The sequence below is a fragment of the Ipomoea triloba genome, chromosome 10 (genome assembly GCF_003576645.1).
Source record: "Ipomoea triloba cultivar NCNSP0323 chromosome 10, ASM357664v1".
NCBI lineage: Eukaryota > Viridiplantae > Streptophyta > Magnoliopsida > Solanales > Convolvulaceae > Ipomoea > Ipomoea triloba.
In genome coordinates, this window is record NC_044925.1 from 2,526,127 (window position 1) to 2,550,025 (window position 23,899).

Genomic DNA, 23,899 nt, shown 5'->3' on the forward strand with positions numbered 1-23,899 from the left:
ACGTACACTTGAAAAGCTGCCAACATTTCACTCTTAATTTAGGATGAGTACACCCAACCATATTCAACCTATAACGAACACCTAACGACCATTTTAGAATTCCCTCAATCTACCAATTACCAACGGTAGTTTATCAGCTCAAATTTCTTATAATTTTGTAATTATCAAGTCAATATGTTAATCAATTTAATTAAAATAATTATAAATTTTTATATCAAAATTAATATATTAATGCTAGTTAAAAGATTTTTAATAATATATTTTTATAATTTTATGCATTAATTTAATTATTTGTACAAAAGAAAAAAGAAATTTAAAGTGAGCAAAATTAAGAAAAAAATAGGTATGTTTTTGGTACAACATGAATCATGATTCATGATATATTTTTAATTTACGGAAAATTTTACAATTATTATCTGAAGGTACGCGCTGAGTAAAACATCATTAAAATAAAAAAGGTAAATCCATTTAGATTGCTCTAGTTGATAGGGTCGTGTGAAACTCGACTCATTTGAAATTTCTAACTGACCTGAAATTTTTCTAACTGACCTGAAATTTTTTAGGTTTTGCGTATGCGCATATATGTATATGGCATCGTTTAGATAGATGTGTGTGTATGTTAATAGTCACATGTTCTCACTTTTCATTTTCTCAGTTGCATCTCAAATTGTCATATGCTATCTCCTATTCTCTCATTTCTCTCTACCTCTCACTCTCAAACTCTCTTCTCTCTTCTCAAAGTTCTCAACTCTCTTCTCTAAATGTTCGAATCTCCAGCCTCAGTAGAGGCAACCGTTGACTCTTTGTGCTTCAGTAGATTGAGAAAGTAGTTATGAACAGATACTACATTATAACAGAGTCAGTACTACTCAAAAAAAATGCTCGAGTCTCCTTTTTGAATATTTGAAATATTATTTATGTCTGTCTCTTACAAACTCTAGTGGGACATTCCTAGTAGTCTAGTGATGGAAGCCCGTAGCCTGGAAAGCAGTTTTGCGGTGGTGACATACTCGCGAAAGTGATATAAGCTCAAACCCCTTGTTCTCTAGAGATTTTTTGGAGATACGAAGTAATTCACAAAACCCTAATTTTAAAATTTTCATTTTTGTGATTTACTATTTGAAATTTCATATGATGTGTAGTCCTATACGTTCTAATTTTGTTCTATACTGAAACTTCCAGTGTTCACATGATTGACTGATTTCAAGTAGTGATTATTGAATTTTAATGTGGTGAGCCCAAAATTTGGGAATGCCCAAAGTTATAATATGATGAGTTTATTAGATTACTTCATTGCTTGATTATGGATTTATGTTTATGGATAGAGAACCTTAAAATTGAAGAATTTATGATTTTGTGATTTGTATTTATTGATTATTGGCCATTTGAAACGTTGTCACAAATATGATAAAATTAATTTTGAATTTGTGATTTGTGAAACTTAAAATTCAAGAATATATTTTGTGAAAGCTTTTGAGCATGTTGGATTGTTGGTTAATATGGTCATTTGAAATGTTGTCACAAATACGATGAAAATTAATTTTGAATTTGTGATTTTCCAAGACTTAATATATTTTGTGAATATGATGGATTATTGGTTAATATGGTCATTTGAATGTTGTCACAAATATGATTAAAATTAAATATAAATTTGTGATTTTTGAGCCTTAAAATTCTAGAATATATTATGTGAAAGCTTTTGAGAATGCTGGATTGTTGGTTAATATGATCATTTGAAATGTTGTCGCAAATATGATGAAAATTAATTTTAAATTTGTAGTTTATGAGCCTTAATATATTTTGTGATCGAGTATGTTAAATTGTTGGTTAATGTGACCATTTGAATGTTGTCACTAAGGCAAACTTCTTTATCTGCTCAACAACCTGTCGATTCTCAATATGTAATTTGTAGGCCTTAGTCCAAATTGAAAAAGCAAATATTGGAGGGCAGGTGTGGAAGCAATAAGTAAACTGAATTGTAAATATATCTAAGTGAATCAATTACAGAGGAAAGTAGTGATTTTGACCTACTTAGATAGTGTAAATTAAATAGTAAGAGATTTCATATTTTCTCAAAAATGACAAGGAATGTGTTAGTAGTTCACATATCGACAGTTGTCTTTGAAAGTGTATTCAGTACAAGCAATGTATATCACTCTCCCTTACTCTCATTTACTTAATTGCTTACTACTTTACTAACTTCAATTAGTTTATGTTGGCTATGATGTTGCTTCCATCGCTGTTTGAATCAATGGACTTGGGAGTTTGGATAGATATGTTGCTTATGAATTTTGGGTTTAGTTCCAAAATTCAAGTAGCAATTTGCCTCCAATCCTAATGTTGATATAGAAAAATAGCATCCTAAGTTTTTTTTTTTTTTAGCAGACTTGTAAACCTGTTAAATATTTATGTATTTAACTTGTGTTAGTAGACCTTATGAAATTAACTTGTGCTATTTGAACATGAAGAAGAGTAGGAAGTAGGGTTGGGTATTCATGAAGTTGTCAAGTTGATATTTGTATTTTGTCTTGCAAATGTGTAAATTTTAAAATGTATTTTATAAATTTTTATATTATTACTAAGTTAGATTTGGGAAAAGTATTTATATATTTTTGTAAGTTAATTGCCTTTAAGAATTAAAGGTTGAAGTTGTAGGTGGTAACTTGTGACTTGAAATTTTACAATTTAGTATTTTACTAAAATTCATTTTTTTGAATTATTTTATTCAACCCGAACAAGAACAATTATCTGATAAAGTATGTATACGATACCGACTTAAACAATATTTGCTGATTTTGATAAATTAATTCACAAGGATTAACTTAATAAATTACATATTATAGTCTGAACATGTTAATTGTTCTTAAATCTGAACCGACCAAACCCATGGCACAATGCTACTAGTTGATGATATATCTATCGGTAGAGTCTCTTAATATCATTAAATAACAATTATTGCTTATATTTTGAAACAAAATGAATAATTTAATTTTTAAATAAGTGGGTGATCGTAGTGGTCCCGGTGGAGTCTTTGTCATTGCTTTTAGCCTACCAATATCAATGTTAGTTCACCTACACGGACACCTGTCAAAGCCTAATTTATGCTAACTAATATACTAAATTGAATGTATAAGTAATAACTGCAACTCTTTATTTATTTAATTTTTTTTTTTTTTTTAAAAGAAGAAAAACTCAGTGGTAGACAATTTGATAACAACAAGAATATTCTTTCTGAGTGGGCATAACAGGACTCAGATTCTCAGATGGTTAAGATGGGCTTTGAATGGATCCTGCAATCCAGCCCATTATGAAAGATGTGTCCTACTAAGATGGCAAATTATGCGGTGGACCCAGGTCCACCGTGGATCTGGGTCCAAAACTACGTCGTTTTTGTCTCTTTTTTTTTTTTAAATTAGTAAACATATTGTTGAATATAGAGTTGTTCAAAAATGTGTGAATGTAGAGGTTTCAAAGTGTAAATGTAGAGTATAGAAATCGTGAATGTAGATTTATGATTGTGTGAATGTAGAGTTGCCCAGAAATGTGTGAATGTGGAGGTTTTAAATTGTGAATATGGAGTATAGAAATCGTGAATGTAGAGTTATGCACGTGTGAATCTATAATAGATTTAAGAAGTTCTAGCAACTTGTAGCTCTGTAATATGTGAATGTAGAGTTCTCAAGTTATGAATATGGAGTATAGGACCTGTGAATATAGAGTTTTGAATGTGTGAATGCATAACAGTGGTAATATAACTATTAAACATATAATCCTGTAATGTGTGAATGTGGAGTTTACAAAGTGTGAATGTAGAATATAGTGTATGTGAATGTAGACCCAGGTCCACATTGCAAGGTGGACCTGGGTCCACGGCATAACAACCCCACTAAGATCAGTCCAATCATATTATTTTAATGGGTATCTTTATGTGGGTCGATCCGACAAAGATAGCCCAATAATTTCTCCCCGTGGGCTTTAATTTGCACCAACTCCTTTTAACGGGCCATGACTTCAAGTAAAAACACTGTATTGTCCATTTGTCCACATGAGACCACTCGGGCACATTTTGGACCAATTGTTATACCATAGAGGAGGCATGGACCAAAGGCAAATTATAGTGTGGATCATGGTCCAAAACGATATCGTTTCTTATTGAAGTGAGATATATTATTGAATTTTATTTTATACATATTGTAGTTTGATTACAACACTATTAAATTATAATTCTAATTCAACTACAAGTTTATTGGACAATTATACACCAAAATATGTGAAACTGTTTTTCAGTTTCATTTTATACACACTATAGTTTCATTACAACACAACCATAATATCTTTTCGGTAGTTATTCATTGGATAATGTACACTCAAATATGTGAAACTGTTATTTAGTTTCATTTTATATACACTGTATTTTCATTACAACACAATTACAACATCATTTCAATATAACTACAGTTTCATTGGACAATATACACTCAAATATGTGAAATTGTTATTCAATTTCATTTTATTTTTTGAGAGGATTCAGTTTCATTTTATATACAGTGTAGTTTCATTACAACACAACTACAATATCATTTTGATATAATTACAATTTCATTGAACAATATACACTCAATATGTGAGACATATTATTCAGTTTCATTTTATACATGTTGCAGTTTCATTTCAACACAACTTAAATATCATTTCAAGATTTCAAAAAAATATATCATTTCAATTCAATTACAGTTTCATTTGATAATATAAATACAATATGTGAAACAGTTTCATTTTAGATACACTGTAATTTCATTTTGTTATCAAGACACAAAAAATACGGGACCTGTTCTTCGTTTTTAGACAATGGCCTACAAAGCTCCAAGGACCATGGTCCACAGTATAGCGACTGTGGACTAGATCCACATTGCATTATGGATCTTGATTCAAAATGACATTTAGATTATGCATTTACAGTTAACATATTAGGCACATTTAGTTAATAAGTCCTAATACAATAAACATATTATGTACTTGCAATTAGTAAATTATGTATTTATTGCAACTACTGCAATTAACATATTATGTACCGTTAGTTAATAAATTATGTATCTTTAATTTATTTATAGGTATATAATCTGTTAAATGAATGTACATAATATATTAACTGTAAGTTTATAATTTGAATGTTTTTAGGATCAGGATCCATAATGCAAGGTGGACCACACCCTAATCCTAGATATAATTTGCCATTTTGAATTGGTGGGGGTAGATGCTACCAAACTAAATACTAAAATATCAAAAGATTGCACTTTAATTCTAAGAGTTTCCGTTGCTCATCTCCTAACCAAATACTAATATATTCTGTTAAGTATTCTCGATGAACTTAAACCTTGGATTTATAGAGATTAGGTAATCAAGGGGGCAAAAGCTTGTGTGAGACCGTCTCATAATGAGACGGGTCGGGTCGAGTCGGGTCAAGATGTAAATGTAACACTTATATGCACAAATGTCATATTTATATGCTTAAATGTAATACTAATTAGGAATAAAATTTTTGTTACTTATTAGGGTAAATATAATACTTTTAAGGGAAAATACAATACTTTTACATTTCAATTTAAAAGTATTACATTTTTCCTCAAAAGTATTATATTTGCCCTTATAAGTGAGAGGCACTTGTCAACATTACTTATTATGAAAAATATATTACTTTTTCTCTTATAAGTAACAAAAATTGTATTTTTGATTAGTGTTATATTTGAGCATATAAGTGTGAGATTTGCACATATAAGTATGACATTTGCATGGTGCTTTGACCCGACCCGACCCGTCTCACGAATAAGGATCCGTGAGATGATCTCACACAAGTGTGACTGCTCATTTGGGGCTTTTTTTTTTCATTTTTTTTAGTAACAAAAGAAACGAGAAGTTATTATCCGATGATGTATACTTGATAAATCCTAAAAGTTACTATTTGAGGATGCATATTGGGTGCTAGATATTTGAAAATTTATTCGCCAACTCTTTAAACACTTAGCTTCCAACTTTTTAGATACATAAAAAGAAAGTTGTAACTTTCTTCCTTAAGTTTGTAACACTGTGACATAACTTTCTCTTCCTTAAGTTTGTAACCTTGTGACATAAGTCTAAAATTTTGAAGAAGAATCTTGTGTCAAGCGGTATGAAGTGATTCTCCCAAATGAGAGGTCATGGGTTCAAGCTTCAGTAGGGAACACTTGAGAAAGTATAATAAATTAAAATAAAATACATTCTATTCTAGCAATATTATAAAATTAATATTAAATACATTTACAATATTATAATAAAATATAGTAATTTATAAAAACCAATCTATTATTATTATACAAAGTTTTGGGAGGGGTACCTTGGAGGGGGTATTTTTGTCCAACTATTTTAATTTTTCTTATCAAAAGTCATGAAATTAAAAATCTCGGAGAGGAGGTATGAATTCCAATTATGCAAAATAGTAGAATTCAAATTTTACAGAATTTTAATTACCTCAAACTAAACATTAGAAAAAATTTTAAATTTGAGAATTATGTGGCAATAGAATTTACCCCTCCAACTAAGCCATTAACTTTTAAGTTTTAACTTAGATAAAATAAATAAATAAATGTCACTACAACGTTACAATAATGCCAACTATTTAGTGATTCTAGTGAACATTTAAAAAAAAAAAAAGAAAAAAAAAAGAAAAAGGGCATCATTGACTAAATTTGTGATTGACTAAATTTGTGTGTTCATTGTTGAGGGTAAATTGCATTGGCATTTGGCAATATAATTCAAAAAGTAATGTGAAACCCAACCCCCATTAATTGAAAAGGGTTTGTTATTCAAACTTTATTCATAACAATTTCTAAATAATCAATCTACGGTTTTTCAACACGTATTACATGCTAAATTTATTATCTTTATATATTATTCGTTAAATTAATATATGGTACGTGCATTTACGTGTTATAATGTGTACGCTATTCATTAACTACACTTTCTAAAAACTCTTAAACATGCATGTATTTGCTCATTCATTTTAAGTGGGTGGTTGGTTCCAAAAATGTGTGGAACAGATAGATGCATCATATCCTCTCCGATCCCATGCGACCTAAAATGGCAAAAACCTAAGACACAAACGTAGTTCAACTGCCTCCCCAGTCCCCAGGTCAAACTATCCAACAACTACATTATTGTGTGAAGTCAAATCTCATCATACCATCTAAAAGTCTACAAACATATAAAATGCAAAGGATTTATGATCATAAAATGGAGTAGAATAGATGTCTGCCTATAGACTTGAAAATGTGGAAAGCATAATTTATGTTCATATTTGGCTCCTCCATACACCTTTCTACCTTTAGACAAAATTTTTACTAAAAAATATAATAATGTGGTTCCTTAAATTTTACCAATAATAGTGTAATCAACATTAGTGTGTTATTAATCAAGGTCGGCATGTTTGATAGTTAGAGTTCAATCTTTAATGATGAACTTGTAAGACTTGATGATAACAGTGAATTTAAAGGAACACTCACCACTACGCCAAAGTTGATATATAATTAATAGTAAAAACGCAACTTTATTTTTTTTTATATTTGCATATATATACAACAATTATCGCAAAATTTCAATGACAGGATGTTGAATTGGACTCGACTTTTCAAGCTGCCGACCAACATTATTATATACCAATGTTTTGACCAAAAAATGCAAGTTATGACTCAACTAGCAACTATAATTAACTTTTTATTTACAACAGTACAACTTTTTTTTAAGCCTATATATGGTCTATTAACTTCGTTTAAACCAAATTAAATAATGCCCCCTAGGACTCTTTGCCTCTCATTTTTCTTTAAAAAACAAAACTAAAAGTAATATTACTTGTACCCAAAAAAAATTTTTGGTATGAATAAATAAAGGAATAATACATGTCACAAAATATACTGAAATGAAGATAAACTTGTAACCTCTTACTAAAATCATAACTTCATCATTAAATTATTAGGGTTTTAGTTTAACCGGCCAATAATAACCTAGTTAAAACATAATGTAGATGGAAGAGACTGAACATGCATATATGATGTTGTAGATCCAAGTTAAGCTAGACAGAGCAAAGACAAGAAGATAGCAGCCACTCAAATTCTAATATTGCAACATGTCTAGGCACCATCCCATATATAAAACAGTTTTGCTTTGTACACTAATAACTGTGGAATCTACTTTAAGGTAGCCAATTCAACATTTTTATACTGCATCAATATTCCTGTACGTTTATATTATAATATTATTACAAATATTGGTGGCAATCCTAGTCTTAGTTGTCATTCCTTTTTGGAATTTTGTGGTTTGTCTTCACACGTGGTTAGGTGGAGTCATTAGCCATCCATTAACTTATTCTTCTAAATTGCTTGGATGCATGTCCTCTAAATTTTATTGTATTATTTATATATTGACGACACAAAATATTATTTTATATTAAATAAAGTTGATTAGTTTGTTTACGTTCAAAATATATAAATATAATAGAATGATGTTAATTACCTGCTCTATGTTTTAATATAATTAATTGAGCTAAAGTTGCGTTAATTTCTTGCACCCAAATTCTAAACCCCACTTTCAATTACAAAGCTTTACATTTAGTTTGTAATTCCTATATGAGGAACATATCTATCTACTGTACTATATACTAGTTTTTCACGCGCAGCGTTTTTAAAAAAATAAAGAAACTCATTCATTTAATCATAAGCTGAAACAATTACAAATAGGATCAATGGAATTATATATCATTCCTTACAGTCAAACATAGGAACAATTTCCCTAACAATGCTACAAAGAACTTGATTCGCAGACTGTTTCACAAATTTGAAGCTAAATCCATTTGATGAACTTAACGCTTCTTTAATATCATTGAAGGATTGATCAAATGTAGTCAAGACTGACTTCGGTTGAAAAGTCTTGCACACCACCTGAGTATTTGTTTTCAACCTTACGTTCATTGGCAATACATCCATCGATATGAATTGCATATGCTCTTTTTCATTGTCATCTTTGTCACCCATGATGAGATTCACATACGCCATGATCAACTTTTATGATTCACAATTATGAAGAAAAGAACTCGTCAAAAGAAACAAGAGGAAAACAAACTCGTCAAAAGAAGCGAGCGGAAAACAAACTCGTCACACAAACGAGAGAACACAGATAGAAAAACACAAACAAATACAGAACACACAAGAAAAGGGAAACAACAGTACACCTCTTCTTGAAAACTCTATTTTAGGGATATGATTCACTAAAATCAAACCACCTCTTTATCTAGATCTAGTTGAATCCTTTGAACTTTAAAATTTCTGCAACTTCCTTCGAGAGTTGGTGGTTGAATCGGCAGTGAAAGTTATGAAACAAAAAAAAAAAAAAAAGGAAAATAGGAGACCGTCGACCAAAGACGTGTCGACACGAAACTCCGTCAAAGCTTCGGCCAGCGGCCGACGGCCAAAAACGAGGTAAGATTTTGAGAGACAGATCGAAGAGAGGATTCGAGGGAATAGGCTAGGGTTTTTAAATAAGAATCAAATCTATAACTTTTTTCACGCACAGATTTCCTGGCACATAAGTGTATAATGCAATTTGGTATTGAATCTTGAAATTGATTAAATTAGCTCAATTTATATCCTTGTGGGTCTGAGTGCAGAATCATAAGGTCTAAAATATAGTCTGATGAAACTGAAAAATCTGAATTATAAAAAAATAATAATAATAACAAGCAAACTCAACTCAACTACCCTAGCAATAATGTTCCAAATTGCATGTCCAAAGGATATGTGTCTTGGATGCGTTCAACAGAGTGTTCGATCTCCAAGAAAACAAAAACAAACTCTTGTTGACTACGTAGTCGTGTGTTTTCTAATTCCACCAAATCATGGTTTACTTACTCTTTATTATATGCGATAATTGCAAAGGTAGTGAGAATCAAAGGATTTTTTTTTTTTAAGAATGAAATCAAAGGATTTATTCATCTTAATTAAAACTTATTAAGTGAAACTTTACATTTATATATATATATATATATATATATATATATATATATATATATATATATATATATATTATGTTAACATGTTGTTTAAGTTTTCTTTTATCTTTGTACTTGAGGGTCAATATTTTCTAGCCCAAAGAAAACTTTGGGTGCCTCTACTCCCCTTTGAAAAGCTTACACTCCATAAAAATTGTTTACTTGCAAAAACTGTTCATTGACTTAAAAATTTGGTCTAGCATTTCAATTGGACAAAATGCACTAAGGAAAGAGTGACCCCTACTTGAAAGGAAGTGGTCGAACACGTACTCTCACAAAAAACAAATTATAATAATATAATTTGTCTCACAAGAAGCCCCAAATCCTTGATTTAGCTAGGCAATATTGCTTTTAACCAAAGAAGCAAAGAGAATTAACTCGGCTATTTCTTCTCCACACTTATTTTTCTATGTGCGTACGTGTTCCTCATGCCCTTTGCACCCCATTGATTTGTTTTTATGCCCTTTTTTTTATGTGCCAAACATTACATGAATATAGATCCATGACCTTTCTCAAATATAATATTTTCTTTTTCTATATGTACACCAAGAAAATTTGTGTACATGTATAAAAAAAAACATTACAATAAACATATATGTAAATTATTAACTAGCTCATCGGCTAAATATTTTTAATTAAATCAAGTATATTTCACAACAATTCAAAGTATTTGTTTTTTCAAAAACACAATATTATATATATATCAGAGAATCCGAAAATTAAACAATAGCATATATATACACATTAGATAACTAGATTTATTAGATGTCCGATGAATGCATGCCCTCCATTTTTTTTTCTTTAATTTCTCTTTTATGGGCATTATAGCCTCAATAATTATTTTTTTTTAAATTCATGAACTAATATTTTATAAATTAAAAAAAAATAAGGATCCTTTCAAAAAAAAAAAAGGATAAATCTTATTATCTTGAAACACGCAGAATATAAGACCCGTGGGAGGGGAGTGACTTGGAAGAATTCAGTCATCAGTATAGTCAAGGTCTTCTCAAAGATTATTGAGGGAATTTTTGTCACGTTTTGCTTGACTCTTTTCTTTTAGTATTTTTTCTTGTCCATATTATTCACTCTCTTCTTCCATGAAATGAGCCTTCACTTACACCCTCAATTTCTGCAGCATATCAGATCCAAATCTATTCTTCTCTCATCCATCCCATCCATTATATTATTCATTTGAATACTATTAAGTTTTAATTATGATATATATCGAGTCTCAAAAAACATAAATTAATTAGCATTTGAACCTTCAATCTATGGGTTTCAGATCAGTTGTTAAATTTTATTTATCGTTTATGAAATAAATAATTAATACTTTATATAGTTTGAATTGTTGAAATTTGATGGGGATCAACTAATACTACTTGTTATGTTCGGTCAATGAAGAAGGCTTGGTAGGTTTGGTCAATAGGTACGGAGGAATACTTAGTCGCTCGGTCGGTCAATCAGTGGAAAGAGAATCAAGAAAGAGTCATAAACGAATAAGATACCTACCATCCACACTCTTATAACCGCTCACTCTCATCTATTATATCTCAAACCTATCAACACAAACTGTATTGCTTTGGAGCTTACAACTCATGTAAATGTACAAACAAGTACAAATAAGAGAATGAAGTACACTTGACGACTTAATTATATTAGTTGAAAAAAAAAACACTTAATTTTCATCGATTTATATCAGTCTAGAGAATAAAACTACCAAAATTACACTGCAAATGTTTTGTTGCTCATTCTCATTTTTTGCAATAATGGCACGGTCATATCATCGGACAAATTAAATAGTGTCGGAATCCTATATTGCCATGTTTCTTTGACATTATTTCATATGGTCTTCTAGTAAGTAACAGATCGGCAGTGTTGTGATAACACAAGTACATACTACTACATCAATTAATCTGGTTAACCACTCTTGGACAACATATGTTGTTGATTTTGACATTTGCTATTGTATGGAACATTGCCGAGGCTGGAAAGATCAGATCATAATGTTATGTGTTTCATATGTTAATTAGTGGGTGTATTCACAACTAGATTGTCTTCATCACAACTTGAAACAATTCTAGATAATTCTTGCCCCATCTTTTCCCGGCTTAGGCTTGCTTTTTGAAGACTGATTGAATTGAAGCACTATAATGAGCCGCTATTTTTTTGTTTAAAAAAAAATCAAAAGCATAGGTAGATTATATTACTGCATAAGAACTGAAACAAAGTCAGATGGATAGAGTTCCAGTACAACGAATTAGCCTGTGAATGGGCCATCGAAACTAAAGAGTGAGCTAAAACATTAGCACTATAATGAGCCGCTATTTAAATACTCCATCATTTAATAATATTGGAGTTGAAGCAATTAGTTCATCATTTCCATTGTTCTAATCGTCAAAATTCTCAATTGAAGGAGTAAAGATTGGGAGGTGATTGAGTTATATAGCAAATTTATTGATACAATAACACATACTCTGATGATCTGTAGGTTTTTTTGTTCATAGTGGTCAGGAAACTAATTACATGGACTGAGTGCCATCATGCATCAATTGAACATGTCATTTCCTCCGTTATGACCTGAGTCCATGGTATAACTATTGATATTGTTTCTACAAGTCGTATTATAAGTAAACTCTTATATGATCGTCTCTTCAATATTGCAATATATGTAACAACATATGATTGAGATTAATAAACTATTTCCTTTGCAATAAAAAAATATTATTTTTTAAATAAAAAGTTGAAGAGATTTGGTTAGAAGCAAATTCACTGTTGGGTGGGCCATAGCAAGGGGGTTAAGATGGACCACAAACTAGTCAAACTACCATTCGTTGATCAAAACACACGGTTTTAACTCTTACTCTTTCATATTGCATAGGTCTTTTCGAAAATACTTTTAAAATCAAATAAAAAAAATTAAGGAAGAAGGAAATCATCTACCATTATTTAAAGGTGTACATTAGGTAAATCTTCTGTAATAGCATGTATGTAAATCATACAAGAAATATAAATCATGCTAGAAAGATCATGCGTGACGAGCTCAATCAAAAACGTATTGCTTTATCTTTATTATTAATATTATTATTGAATAATAATAATAATATAAATCAAAGATACATGACTGCGATAACAAAGCTAATTAAGGGTGAAAACCATACAGATTATTCATAATAGAGAGCTTAGAATGTAAGCTCTCTCCATGTATTACCATCCAATCAATACATTTATTAAAGCTTATCTAGTCAATAATATAATTATATCCTATATAAAGTATTGTAATTTATAAGCATTACTCTGTATTAATGTTATTTGTATTCATTTCTTATAATAAGATTTGGTATATTACTCAATGCTAAGTTACAGTCTTTTCGTTTTTTTTTTTTAATAATAAGTTTAAATTCTAACATCACATATATATATCTTTTATTATGTAAACATAACATTGGGTAACACCAAATTGAATACCTCATCCATCCTTAAAAAAAAAAAAAAAAAGACTTACTTGCACTTTAAGTGTGCACCAACATGTTGTCTAGCTACTTTTGTTTGTTTGTTTTTTTTTTTAAATATTATATTTTTCTCTACTAAAAGAATTCTCTAATTGCACCCTCTCATGGTGGAAAAGAAAACATTGTTATTTTCAATATTATTTAATTTACTCATAAATTGATAAAAATGTATATAATAATAAAAATAAAATTATATATTATAAAATCTGCACAAACTCTATTTTCCTATGTTACCATTATAATATATAAAAGTTAAAAAGTTCAAAAGCTATTTGCTTTCAAAAGGCAAAAGGAGAAAATGATATATCCACCTATTCTTAAAATTGGTATCTACAAAACAACTTATTAACTCATATAAATTGACCAATTCCTATAGTTAATAAATAAGAAAAACAAGTACTCAAAAAAAGAAAAAAACAATAACATATGTCTAAAGTCATATAAAATAAAATAATTTAGGTATTTCAATTTATAGTTTTTTTTTTTGTCTAATCACAGATTTTTCCAATCACTCCACTAAGATTCAGGACTTCTTCTTAACTTTGAGTGCAAACAATGAAATTCTTTACTCGGGTGTCCTCACCTTAGCTCTGTAGAAACTATGGAGAAATTAAGCTATAGTGACTGAACACCCTCTTAGGTGAAATAATTAGTGTATGATGTTTACAAGGAGTCACACCTCACGAGAGAGTGAACTCTCACGCTATGATAGTCAAGATTCGATTCTACACCATTGAGTGTAATTTTACATTCATAAACTAATTAAGTCATAACCTGAATAAGTTGGGAGAGACGCGTCATTATCTCGTACACACTTTGTGAGTTTCTAATTTTTCTTTATTAGTTGTACCTAAAGTCCTAAATACCAAATAGAGCATTAATTCTCAATGATTTATTAATTAATGAAAATTGCAATCCAAACTCCCAAAGGTTTTCTTGTTCCCCGCTCTCTATGGCGGCTATATAGCCTTCTCTGGTTTCTCCTCCGCCATTTCCCAGCACCTTATAACTCGCCCATGGTTCCTTAACACCCAAAACTTCCCTATTTCTCTCTCTCTTTCCACCCTTATGAGAAGAAGAAAAGCTTCAATCTCCAAGAGTTGAACAAAACCTTCAACTCAAAACAATGATAATGAAATTTGTTTTCGTTTTCGTGCTTATAATCTCCGTTTTTTCTCCGGCAGAATCCGCCTGCGGCAAATCCTCCGACCGTGTTCTTGTTGCCAGGGCCTTCAGCTCCGTCGTGGGGTTTAATCTCTCTGAGTTTATAGCTTCGGAGCCAAACTGTTCGGTTTCTGAGATTAGGATTTCTTCCAGAAATCTCACCGGCGCTATCTCGTGGAAGTTTTTGAGGAATTTGACTCGTCTTCGCACCTTAGATCTCTCCAATAATTCCTTGAAGGGCTATGTTCCGGCGTGGGTTTGGTTTAATTCCTCCCTAGTTGAAATTAATCTCTCCCGGAATTATCTCGGCGGCGCCATTGGAGTCCCGGAAAGTTCTAAACCAGTGTTTGCAGCTCACCGGCGATCGGCTGTTCGGAAGATTAATGTTTCTTTCAACAGGTTTAAGAATCTGGGGATTCTCTATAATCTCCAGAATCTCACCAGCCTTGATCTTTCCCACAATGATCTCAAGATTCTCCCGTTTTGGTTTTCCAACATGACCAAGCTCGAGTCTTTGAGCATTTCTGGCTGCAATATTTCCGGGAATTTAAAACCCATTTCCAAAATCAAGTCTTTAAGGTCTTTGGACGTTTCTGATAATCACTTGAACGGCAATTTCCCCGCCGATTTTCCCCCTCTTTCCGGCCTAAAGTTCTTGAATATCTCGTTCAATAACTTCACCGGGCATTTAGATAGGGAAAATCTGCAGAAATTTAGCCACTCTGCGTTTATTCACGCTGGCCATTTCAACTCCCACAAATCAATTCCTTCCCCAATCAAGAAATCGGCGCCCAAATCCAAGCCCAAATCCAAGATTTTGATCATAGCCGCAGTAATAGCATCATCAGTGTTTCTGGTCATCATAATTGCGGCTTCGATTTGCGTGTACATGAAGAGAAAACAGAGGAGAAAGAAGAACAAATGGCTGATTTCGAAGCCGATTCAGCTACCCTTTAAGCTGGAAAAATCTGGGCCGTTCGCGTTCGAGACGGAGTCCGGGGCGTCATGGGTGGCCGACATTAAAGAACCAACCTCGGCGCCGGTCGTGATGTTCGAGAAGCCGTTGCTGAACCTGAGCTTCAAAGACCTCATAGCCGCCACGTCACACTTCGGGAAGGAATCCCTCCTGGCGGAAGGGAGGTGTGGGCCCGTTTACAGAGCCGTACTGCCAGGTGAGCTCCACGTGGCAATCAAGGTCCTCGAGCATGCCAGACACCTCTCCCATGAAGGCGCCACAGCCATGTTTGAAGACTTGTCGAGATTCAAACACCCTAACCTCTTGCCCATTTCTGGCTTCTGCATTGCAGGTATGTTTTTCCCTCTCCTAAAACCTCGGCAATCATTACTCAAGAGTGTGCACTGTCTTAACTTACCGATTCGGTAAACAGTATTTAGGAGAACAAATTAAGATTCTAAATTCGATAACGACAGTGTGCGGAATATGTCAAAGTGGACATATCTCTTATACATTCAGGCATTTTGCCCTGTTTGTTGAGCCTTATTGTGATTTATCTCCTTGCACATACTCTATTGGGGCTCGAGTATGTGGAGTTCTTAGGGTTCGTGATTTAATCTTTTGGGAAAAGAGTGTACATTGAGTAAAATCAGACTCATAATTCTAACGGGCAAAGACTAAATAAATCAGTTTAGATTGTCCATAATTGATTGATTCAAATAAAAACGTTTAATAGATTGATTCAGTCGAATTGAACTTGAAATCTGGTGGTTAATTTGCAGGAAATCTTAACATGACAAGATATAGATTTTTTTTCCTTACTGCAATTAATTACGTTCGTCCCATATAAGAGAACACGCAAGTCTGACTCTGAATCATGTTTTGTTTTTACTGTTGTTTCTATCTTTGTGTTTGAATTGTTGACCTGGGCGTAATGAATGGGTTCACGTGTTAGATATAGTGACACTCTGAAACAGCAATGAAGACAACAATCCAACACATCTAGCAATTAATATGTTCTCAATTACCTCCATAGCCTGCTAGTACTCTGCTACACTAGTACAAATACTAGATTCAAACTCCGATTTTTTCAAATATTTGGCCTTAAATTTCTCAAAAAAATATTTTCAAACAATGTAGAGGCTAGTAGCCTAGTAATAACCAAAACTTGTACTACTTTTGAATACTACTAACTCTATTACAATGCAGTATCTTGTTCATAACTACTTTCTCAACCTATTGAAACACAAGAGTCAGTATTGAGGGAAGGGTTGAATGCCACTGGACCACACGGTCCGTGGCAAAACTTTTACTACTTTGTTAATCAGGAAAGTCTATAAAGTGTTTAGGCACAATTTCCTAAAATATGGGTGTTTTTAAATGCTGTTTAGGGCTAGGATTGCATTTCAATCTTAGGTTTTTGTCTCAGAATTGACGAAAGAGATAAATTGTAGAATGTATTTCAAGTGGCACGTAGTAGTTCTTTTGTTGGGGATAACCCAGGGTTTTCACTTTCGGTCAAAGTAACTAATCTCCTTGCTGGATTGTAAACACCTCTATTGGTTGGGGAAAAAAATCTATGTTTTATGTTTTAATGTTTTGATTTTTATGGTAATTTGTCGGGTTATCTGTTATGATTATCATAACGTGGCGTGAGTTAATAGATGATGTTAATGTTTTTGAATCATGGATGGACCACTTAGGAGTACAGTTGAGTTGAGTTAAGTTTCGAATTTAATGAAGCATTGAATTTGTGAAAATTGGGGTTGAAAGTGACGACATAAGAGACATGAAATTCAATGGGGGATTTGATATTGAAAGCCTTTTGTCAATAATTGCGTTGCATTTCATGCAGGTAAAGAGAAGCTGGTGTTGTACGAATTCATGGCCAACGGCGACTTGCACCGGTGGCTGCATGAGCTGCCGGCCGGTCCCCGGAACGTGGAGGATTGGAGCACCGACACGTGGGAGCTGCAGAACGGCGGTGGGTCAATTATCACGTCTCCGGAGAAAATAGAGTGGCACACGCGCCACCGCATCGCGGTGGGGATAGCCCGCGGCCTCGCTTACCTCCACCACGGCCAGTCCAAGCCGGCGGTGCACGGCCACTTGGTGCCCTCCAACATTCTCTTGGCCGAGGATTTCGAGCCGCGTATAGCGGATTTCGGACTGAGTCCCGACCGAGTTGACTCGTCGTCCGCCGAGTCAGACGTGTATAACTTCGGCGTTGTGTTGGTGGAGTTGTTGACGGGTCAACCCGGGACGGCGGAGATTGTGAAGTGGGTCCGGCGGCTCGTCAAGGAGGGCCGCGGCGGCGACGCCATCGACTCGAGGCTGCAACTCGCGGACGACTCAGTGAGTGAGATGGTTGAGTGCCTCCGAGTTGGGTATTTGTGTACGGCGGAGGCCGCCGCCAAAAGGCCCACGATGCAACAAGTGTTGGGCTTGCTTAAAGACATACATCCGACAGCGACGGAGGTATAATAAACCCACTACGATCCCCACGCGCAGCTGGTGGCGCGTGACCGTCACGGAGATTCGATTACATCACTGTACTGTAATTGGGACAAAGGCAAACCAACGTCAACAAAAGCCATATGCTTAATACTTCCACCCCCACGCTCACGTGCGCCTCACGTGATCTCACAAAGTCGACGCCAAACACGCCGTAACAAAATTGCAATAGTGAGAAGAATTGAGAAGACTGATTTTTCTCTCACTAGTACTTAGCTGCCCTTTACCCTTTTATTCTTTTTAATATTTTTTTTAAAGGTTTTTTTGGGTGTAAATTAAATCCTATATTTGAAAGGAAAAAAAAAAAAAAAAAAAGATGAGGGAGTGAAGTAGTAGGTAGACAGAATTATGTGGGTAAGGTAAGGGTTTGGCAGAGGACTGAGAATTCCACTTATTGGTTGTCTCTTATGAGGAGCATAGCATTATCAACCAACCCCCTTTAATTTTCTTTTCTTTTCACTTTTCCCCTCTTTAATTTATTTCTTTCTTTGGTTGGTTGTTCTTTAGGCTTTATCTCTTTCATTTGCTGCTTTATTCCCTTCAACTTATATGTATTGTGCCAAAGAGGACAAAAGGAAGGGTAATCAATCTGTTGCAGTGGTTTAGAACAATCTTTGGGGAAGTGATTTGGGATCATATGTATGGGGACCATCTTTTGTATACTATATTCTTGTGCTTTTTGTAGTTCTTGAATTGGTTGCCACCAAACCCATATGGGATGCCTTTGATAATATTCCATAATTTCATTCAATTTAGTTTGTACTTTGTAGTATAGTATAGTTAAGTTTGTAGGCCATGGTTCAACTCATCAGCACATAATTTACTTGGTCTTCATTACAAATTGATTGGCATAATATATAGCAAATTCTAGTTTCCATCAATGATTATTAACGCAGTATGTTGAGATGGTAAATCCAAGTCAATTTTTTTGCAAGTTAAAGAAAAATATATAAGGTTAATATGTATGTGTGGATAATACCTCAAGCTATGATATCGATAGTTTGGGTGAAGAACAAATATCAATATAGAAGCAACAATATCATATAGATGTAGAGTTTATATGTTGTTCGTAAACCTGACACATTCATTAGTCAAATAAGTAAGCATTTGAGACTTCTAGTCTCAATTGATTGAGATTCAGGTATGAATCTCATATGATGAGTTGAGTCGTGTATATTATTGTTAGACGACGATTTACCACACTCATTAATAAAAAATTCAAATATGGATTGGGTAGGATCTCATATCATGAGTGTGGGTATTGTTGCTATAGTTTGGGTATAAGTTTATTGAGCAAAGTAAAGTGGTTTTAATTGTTTGGTTATTGAATTATTGTTTGTTCCTTTTTACTGTTTGGGTCACTCTTTTGGTGGTTTTGTTCAATACAAACTTTTATACATCCATTTCACACTCCAATGCTGATTGTGGGGAAGATGATGCATGCTTAATTAGGATCAAAGCATGAATCTATCTAGTCCTTGAATAAAGGGGAAAAGGCCAAACCAAGTGTCTGCAATAGAAGGTCCTTTTAAGGCTTTAATTTAGTTGTCTTCTCACTTTTAATGCTCTACCCCTGTCACTTTACACTTTCATCTTCTTTACACATCTCTCAAATCATCACCAGTTGTGTGTGATTGAACATAAAAATAAATAAATAAATAAATAAAATGAGTACCAATAATCTATCTGCACTTTAAGTAGGAGCTGAGGAGGTTTTTTTTTTTTTTTTTTTTGAGGATAGGAGCTGAGGAGGTTAAATTCGAACATTTATAGTAGACAAACATTAATTTTAATTTGTTGTAGTATAGTTGCATTAACAATTTGTTTACCAACTATTTGAGTTATTGACCTCAACAACACCTCTAGAGTAATGTTATTCACTCTTCCAAAATTTGGATGGGTAAACGGTAAACCTCATAAGAGGTAAACTCTACCACATTAATTAGAAAGATCATATGTGACAAGTTTAATTAGGCTATGCCGATTGGCATATATAACTAGCTTAAAAAGCTAGTAGCTACTAGCTTTTTCTTTTTTTTTTTTTTTTTTTTTTTAAATTTTGAAACGTTATTTAGAGTAACGTATTTCAAAATAAACTATTATTTTAAACTTCTCATGTTTTATCAAATGGAGCTTATAACTTATTTATAGTTTGAAATAAGTTATAAGCTCTACCACCTTGGGAGGATACTAGCAATAATTATACTCGTGACTTTTAAGTACAAAAGTCATGCTCTACCAATCACCCGACTACCACTTTCAGTTCATTAATATTACATTTTGGGTCAGACTTGTGTGAGACAGTCTCACAAATCCTTATTCATGAGACGGTCGGGTCATGTTAATATGCAAATGTAATACTAGCAAATGCAATACTAATTATGAGTAAAGTGTTTATTACTTGAAAAACGAATACTTTTGAGGACAAACATAATACTTTTACATTTTAATTACTTTTTTAATCAAAATGTTAAAGTATATATTACGCATTTTCTAATATAAATGATAAACATTTTATTCATAATTTAATATTACATTTACTAATATAAGTATTAAATTTTATATTGACCCGACCAGTCTCTCAAACAAGTTTTTGCCTTACATTTTTGTACAAATACATGAACAGGATCTTAATCAGTGTCCCAATTAACATAAATAATAAACACCAGCGCATGATAGAATTGAAGTTTCAAGGGCATGCAAGAATTGAAGTTTCAAATGCGTGGACCGACAACTGTCAACTTGTGTCGTTAAGTGTGGAAATAATTACATTGGACTCGATCAAACGATTAAATCTTTCACAAATATATATGTATATTCTAATTATAAGGCGTGGACCTAAATGGTGTTCAAAAGTAGTTGGTTTATTTAGGGGATTATGTGTAATAAAATATATAATTGTTGTACTGTGCATGTGGTCCATAACTGCGAGAGCTACAGAGAGAACAAAAGTGGAAGAGGATTTTGAGTGGCAAAGAGTTTGTGAGTGGAAAGCAAACGTAAACAAGACAGCGACGGTTGACTGGGAATTGAAGAATGCATGGCGAGTAAAAACAAAGGAATCATGGTGGAATTGAAAGATGAATTGAAGAACATCTATCATATCATATCATATGAATCGTGCCGTGTGGGAAATTCATCATATATGCGACATGGGATTCTGTTGCTGATTTTTAAAACCGTGTTGATCTTCCATCTTATCCCTCTCAACACTGTTTAATTTCTTCCTCTCCCTCCATCCCCTCTTTTTCCCCAACACGTTATTAGTCACATGCACTGTTACAAAAATCAAATTCTGTGTTGTTAAATATATTTGCCCCCTCTTGAATTTGACTACTCCGGATCGTTCTTACACAGGTTACATTATCGTGAGTCGTTGTTTACTTGTTAGGCACTTTGTTACTATACGTGTTCTTTTGACATACTCATAGATAGCGAATGTACTTGCCCACATGCATCATTGCTAGGGTGGTAGATTATCAGGCTGATCCATACCACTTAATTAACTGTCTTCTATTCCTTACTGTATTCAACATTTCTTCTATTAATAAATTCCTGATTTTTTTCAATATATATATATATATATATATATATATATATATATATATATATATATATGTTGGTTTTTGAGGTCCTGAAAGGAGTAACGAATTGGGTGGGTGAAACATGATTCTCATATCAGATGGTCACGAGTCTGATTTTTGTCAACACCTCGATCAAGCCTTCCTATTATAGGCTGATAGCAATAGTGAGTTTACTCAATGCACACTCTTGGATAATGGTTAGAGACTTTGAGGTTTTACTATAATCCACACATATGCTCACGTAGTTGCCAAATGCACATCTTGCTCACATTGTTGCCAAATATATGTAAATTGAGATTGCGGATTGATACTTACTAAGTTTGGACTAAATTGACTTTCACTCTTGATCGAGTTAATTTTTATGGTAGAGTTAAGATTTTGACTGTCCAAATAAAGAAAAGACTAAAGTGAAAGCTATTTAGAGTAAGACCCGATTGTCCAAAGAGGGAGTGAGTCTTGCACGTAGAATTAGAATGGATTAACTACTTTCTCAACCTACTGAAGTACAAGAGTGAACAGTCGCCTCCACTGAGGCTTCGAACCCACTTCCTTCCATGTGGGAGTGTATATCTGGTGCCACTAGACCACAAGGTCTTTGGCAGCATATGCATGGTTGTTTTATTGTTTAGTACTATTAGCATCAACATTTACAAACGACATACACTTTAAGTGCCCACATTGACAGCTCAGTTAGTCATATATAGTAGTGAAGTTTGGGAAGAAAGACTAGAGATCGAATCTAACCAGCGATAGAGTGTGAGCAACCTCTCAAAGTGAGTGGGCTCCTTGTGCGCAGTAAACAAGGTCTAACCTCTGTGTTCAGCTGAGTTACCTCTCAAAGTGAGTGGGCTCCTTGTGCGCAGTAAACAAGGTCTAACCTCTGTATTCAGCTGAGTTACCACATGATTTACATCCTAGCTCCCAGATGTTTTGTCAAGCCCTGACAACCTTTAAGGAAAAACAAACATACACTTTAGGATCGCAAAATAGCTAGCTAGGTAGGCTCATAATGTATGAAATATGTAAGCCATGTTTGGTAAATAATTAGCCTATCAGTCAATTTTGACCATTATTAGTTGTTTGATTTAGTTAAAAAAATTAATATAAGTGTTTGGTTAATAAGTTTTTTGTAACTCTAAAATGTTAAAATTCAAAAGGCTACTCAAAGCAACTTTTTCAATTAGCGTTTTGATAAAAGAAATTATACCAAACAGCTATCAGCTAACAACTATCACCAAACACCTTTCTACAATCAGCTAATGTTATCAATTAATCATACATTTTAACCCAATCAGCTAACAGCTATCACCTAACAACCATTTACCAAACATGTCATAGTATTTGATCAGGAATAATGTTGTTAAACCGGCCGGCAATAAAAGCTGCACTGTCACTGCTTGTGAAGATAGTGGTGAAGACCATAACCTTTTAGTGCTGCGGCGCTATAATATTGGTGTGGTGCGCTGCTGCTACTTCTGGAGATGATAATACTGAACGCCCATACCATCTTGTGCTCCACACTTGCTCCGATCTATGGAAAATGTTAATTAGTACAAAAAAGTAAACCCATTAACAATATCACACAAATTAAATATTTCATTATATTATTTCAAATGGTGAACTTAATAGGTTATTCGTTATGATATTTTTAGTTATGTTATATACGAATATAAATTTAATTCGGATATCAGATGTAAAAGTCTTACATGTATGACATAATAGACTTAAAATAAAATTTATATTTATTCCATTTAAACTAAATATATTCTATTTTTTAAAATATAATAAGGTCTAAGTATCACCCGCAATTAAACTTGTGTTAATTTTATAACATTAGTCTATAAAAATAAATTTTAAAAAATGAGTGTTGTCAGTAAATAAATTTTCTAAACAAAAAAACAAAAAAATAGAAAACATAGAATGGAAACTGAAAAATTAAGAAACAGAAAACAGAGAATAATTTCCTGAAGTAACTCGGATGTCAAGGATTTGCAAGAGTTTGAGATCTTGAATATGTATTTTATAGGCACGTACGAAGGCTCCATCCCAATTTTTGTTGAATTAGAAGTCACAGTGTAATTAAAATGATACTTTAATAAAA

The 23,899-nt window shown here is 33.0% G+C and overlaps 1 protein-coding gene across 1 annotated transcript; it reads left to right on the forward strand.

Moving 5' to 3' along the window:
- Positions 1–14,482: 14,482 nt before the first annotated feature.
- LOC116032131 (calmodulin-binding receptor kinase CaMRLK) lies at positions 14,483–18,965 on the forward strand. The gene is made up of 2 exons (XM_031274551.1): positions 14,483–16,052; positions 17,556–18,965. The coding sequence occupies exons 1-2, from the start codon at positions 14,708–14,710 to the stop codon at positions 18,182–18,184; spliced, it is 1,974 nt and encodes a 657-aa protein (XP_031130411.1). The 5' UTR covers positions 14,483–14,707; the 3' UTR covers positions 18,185–18,965.
- The last annotated feature ends 4,934 nt before the right edge of the window (positions 18,966–23,899 follow it).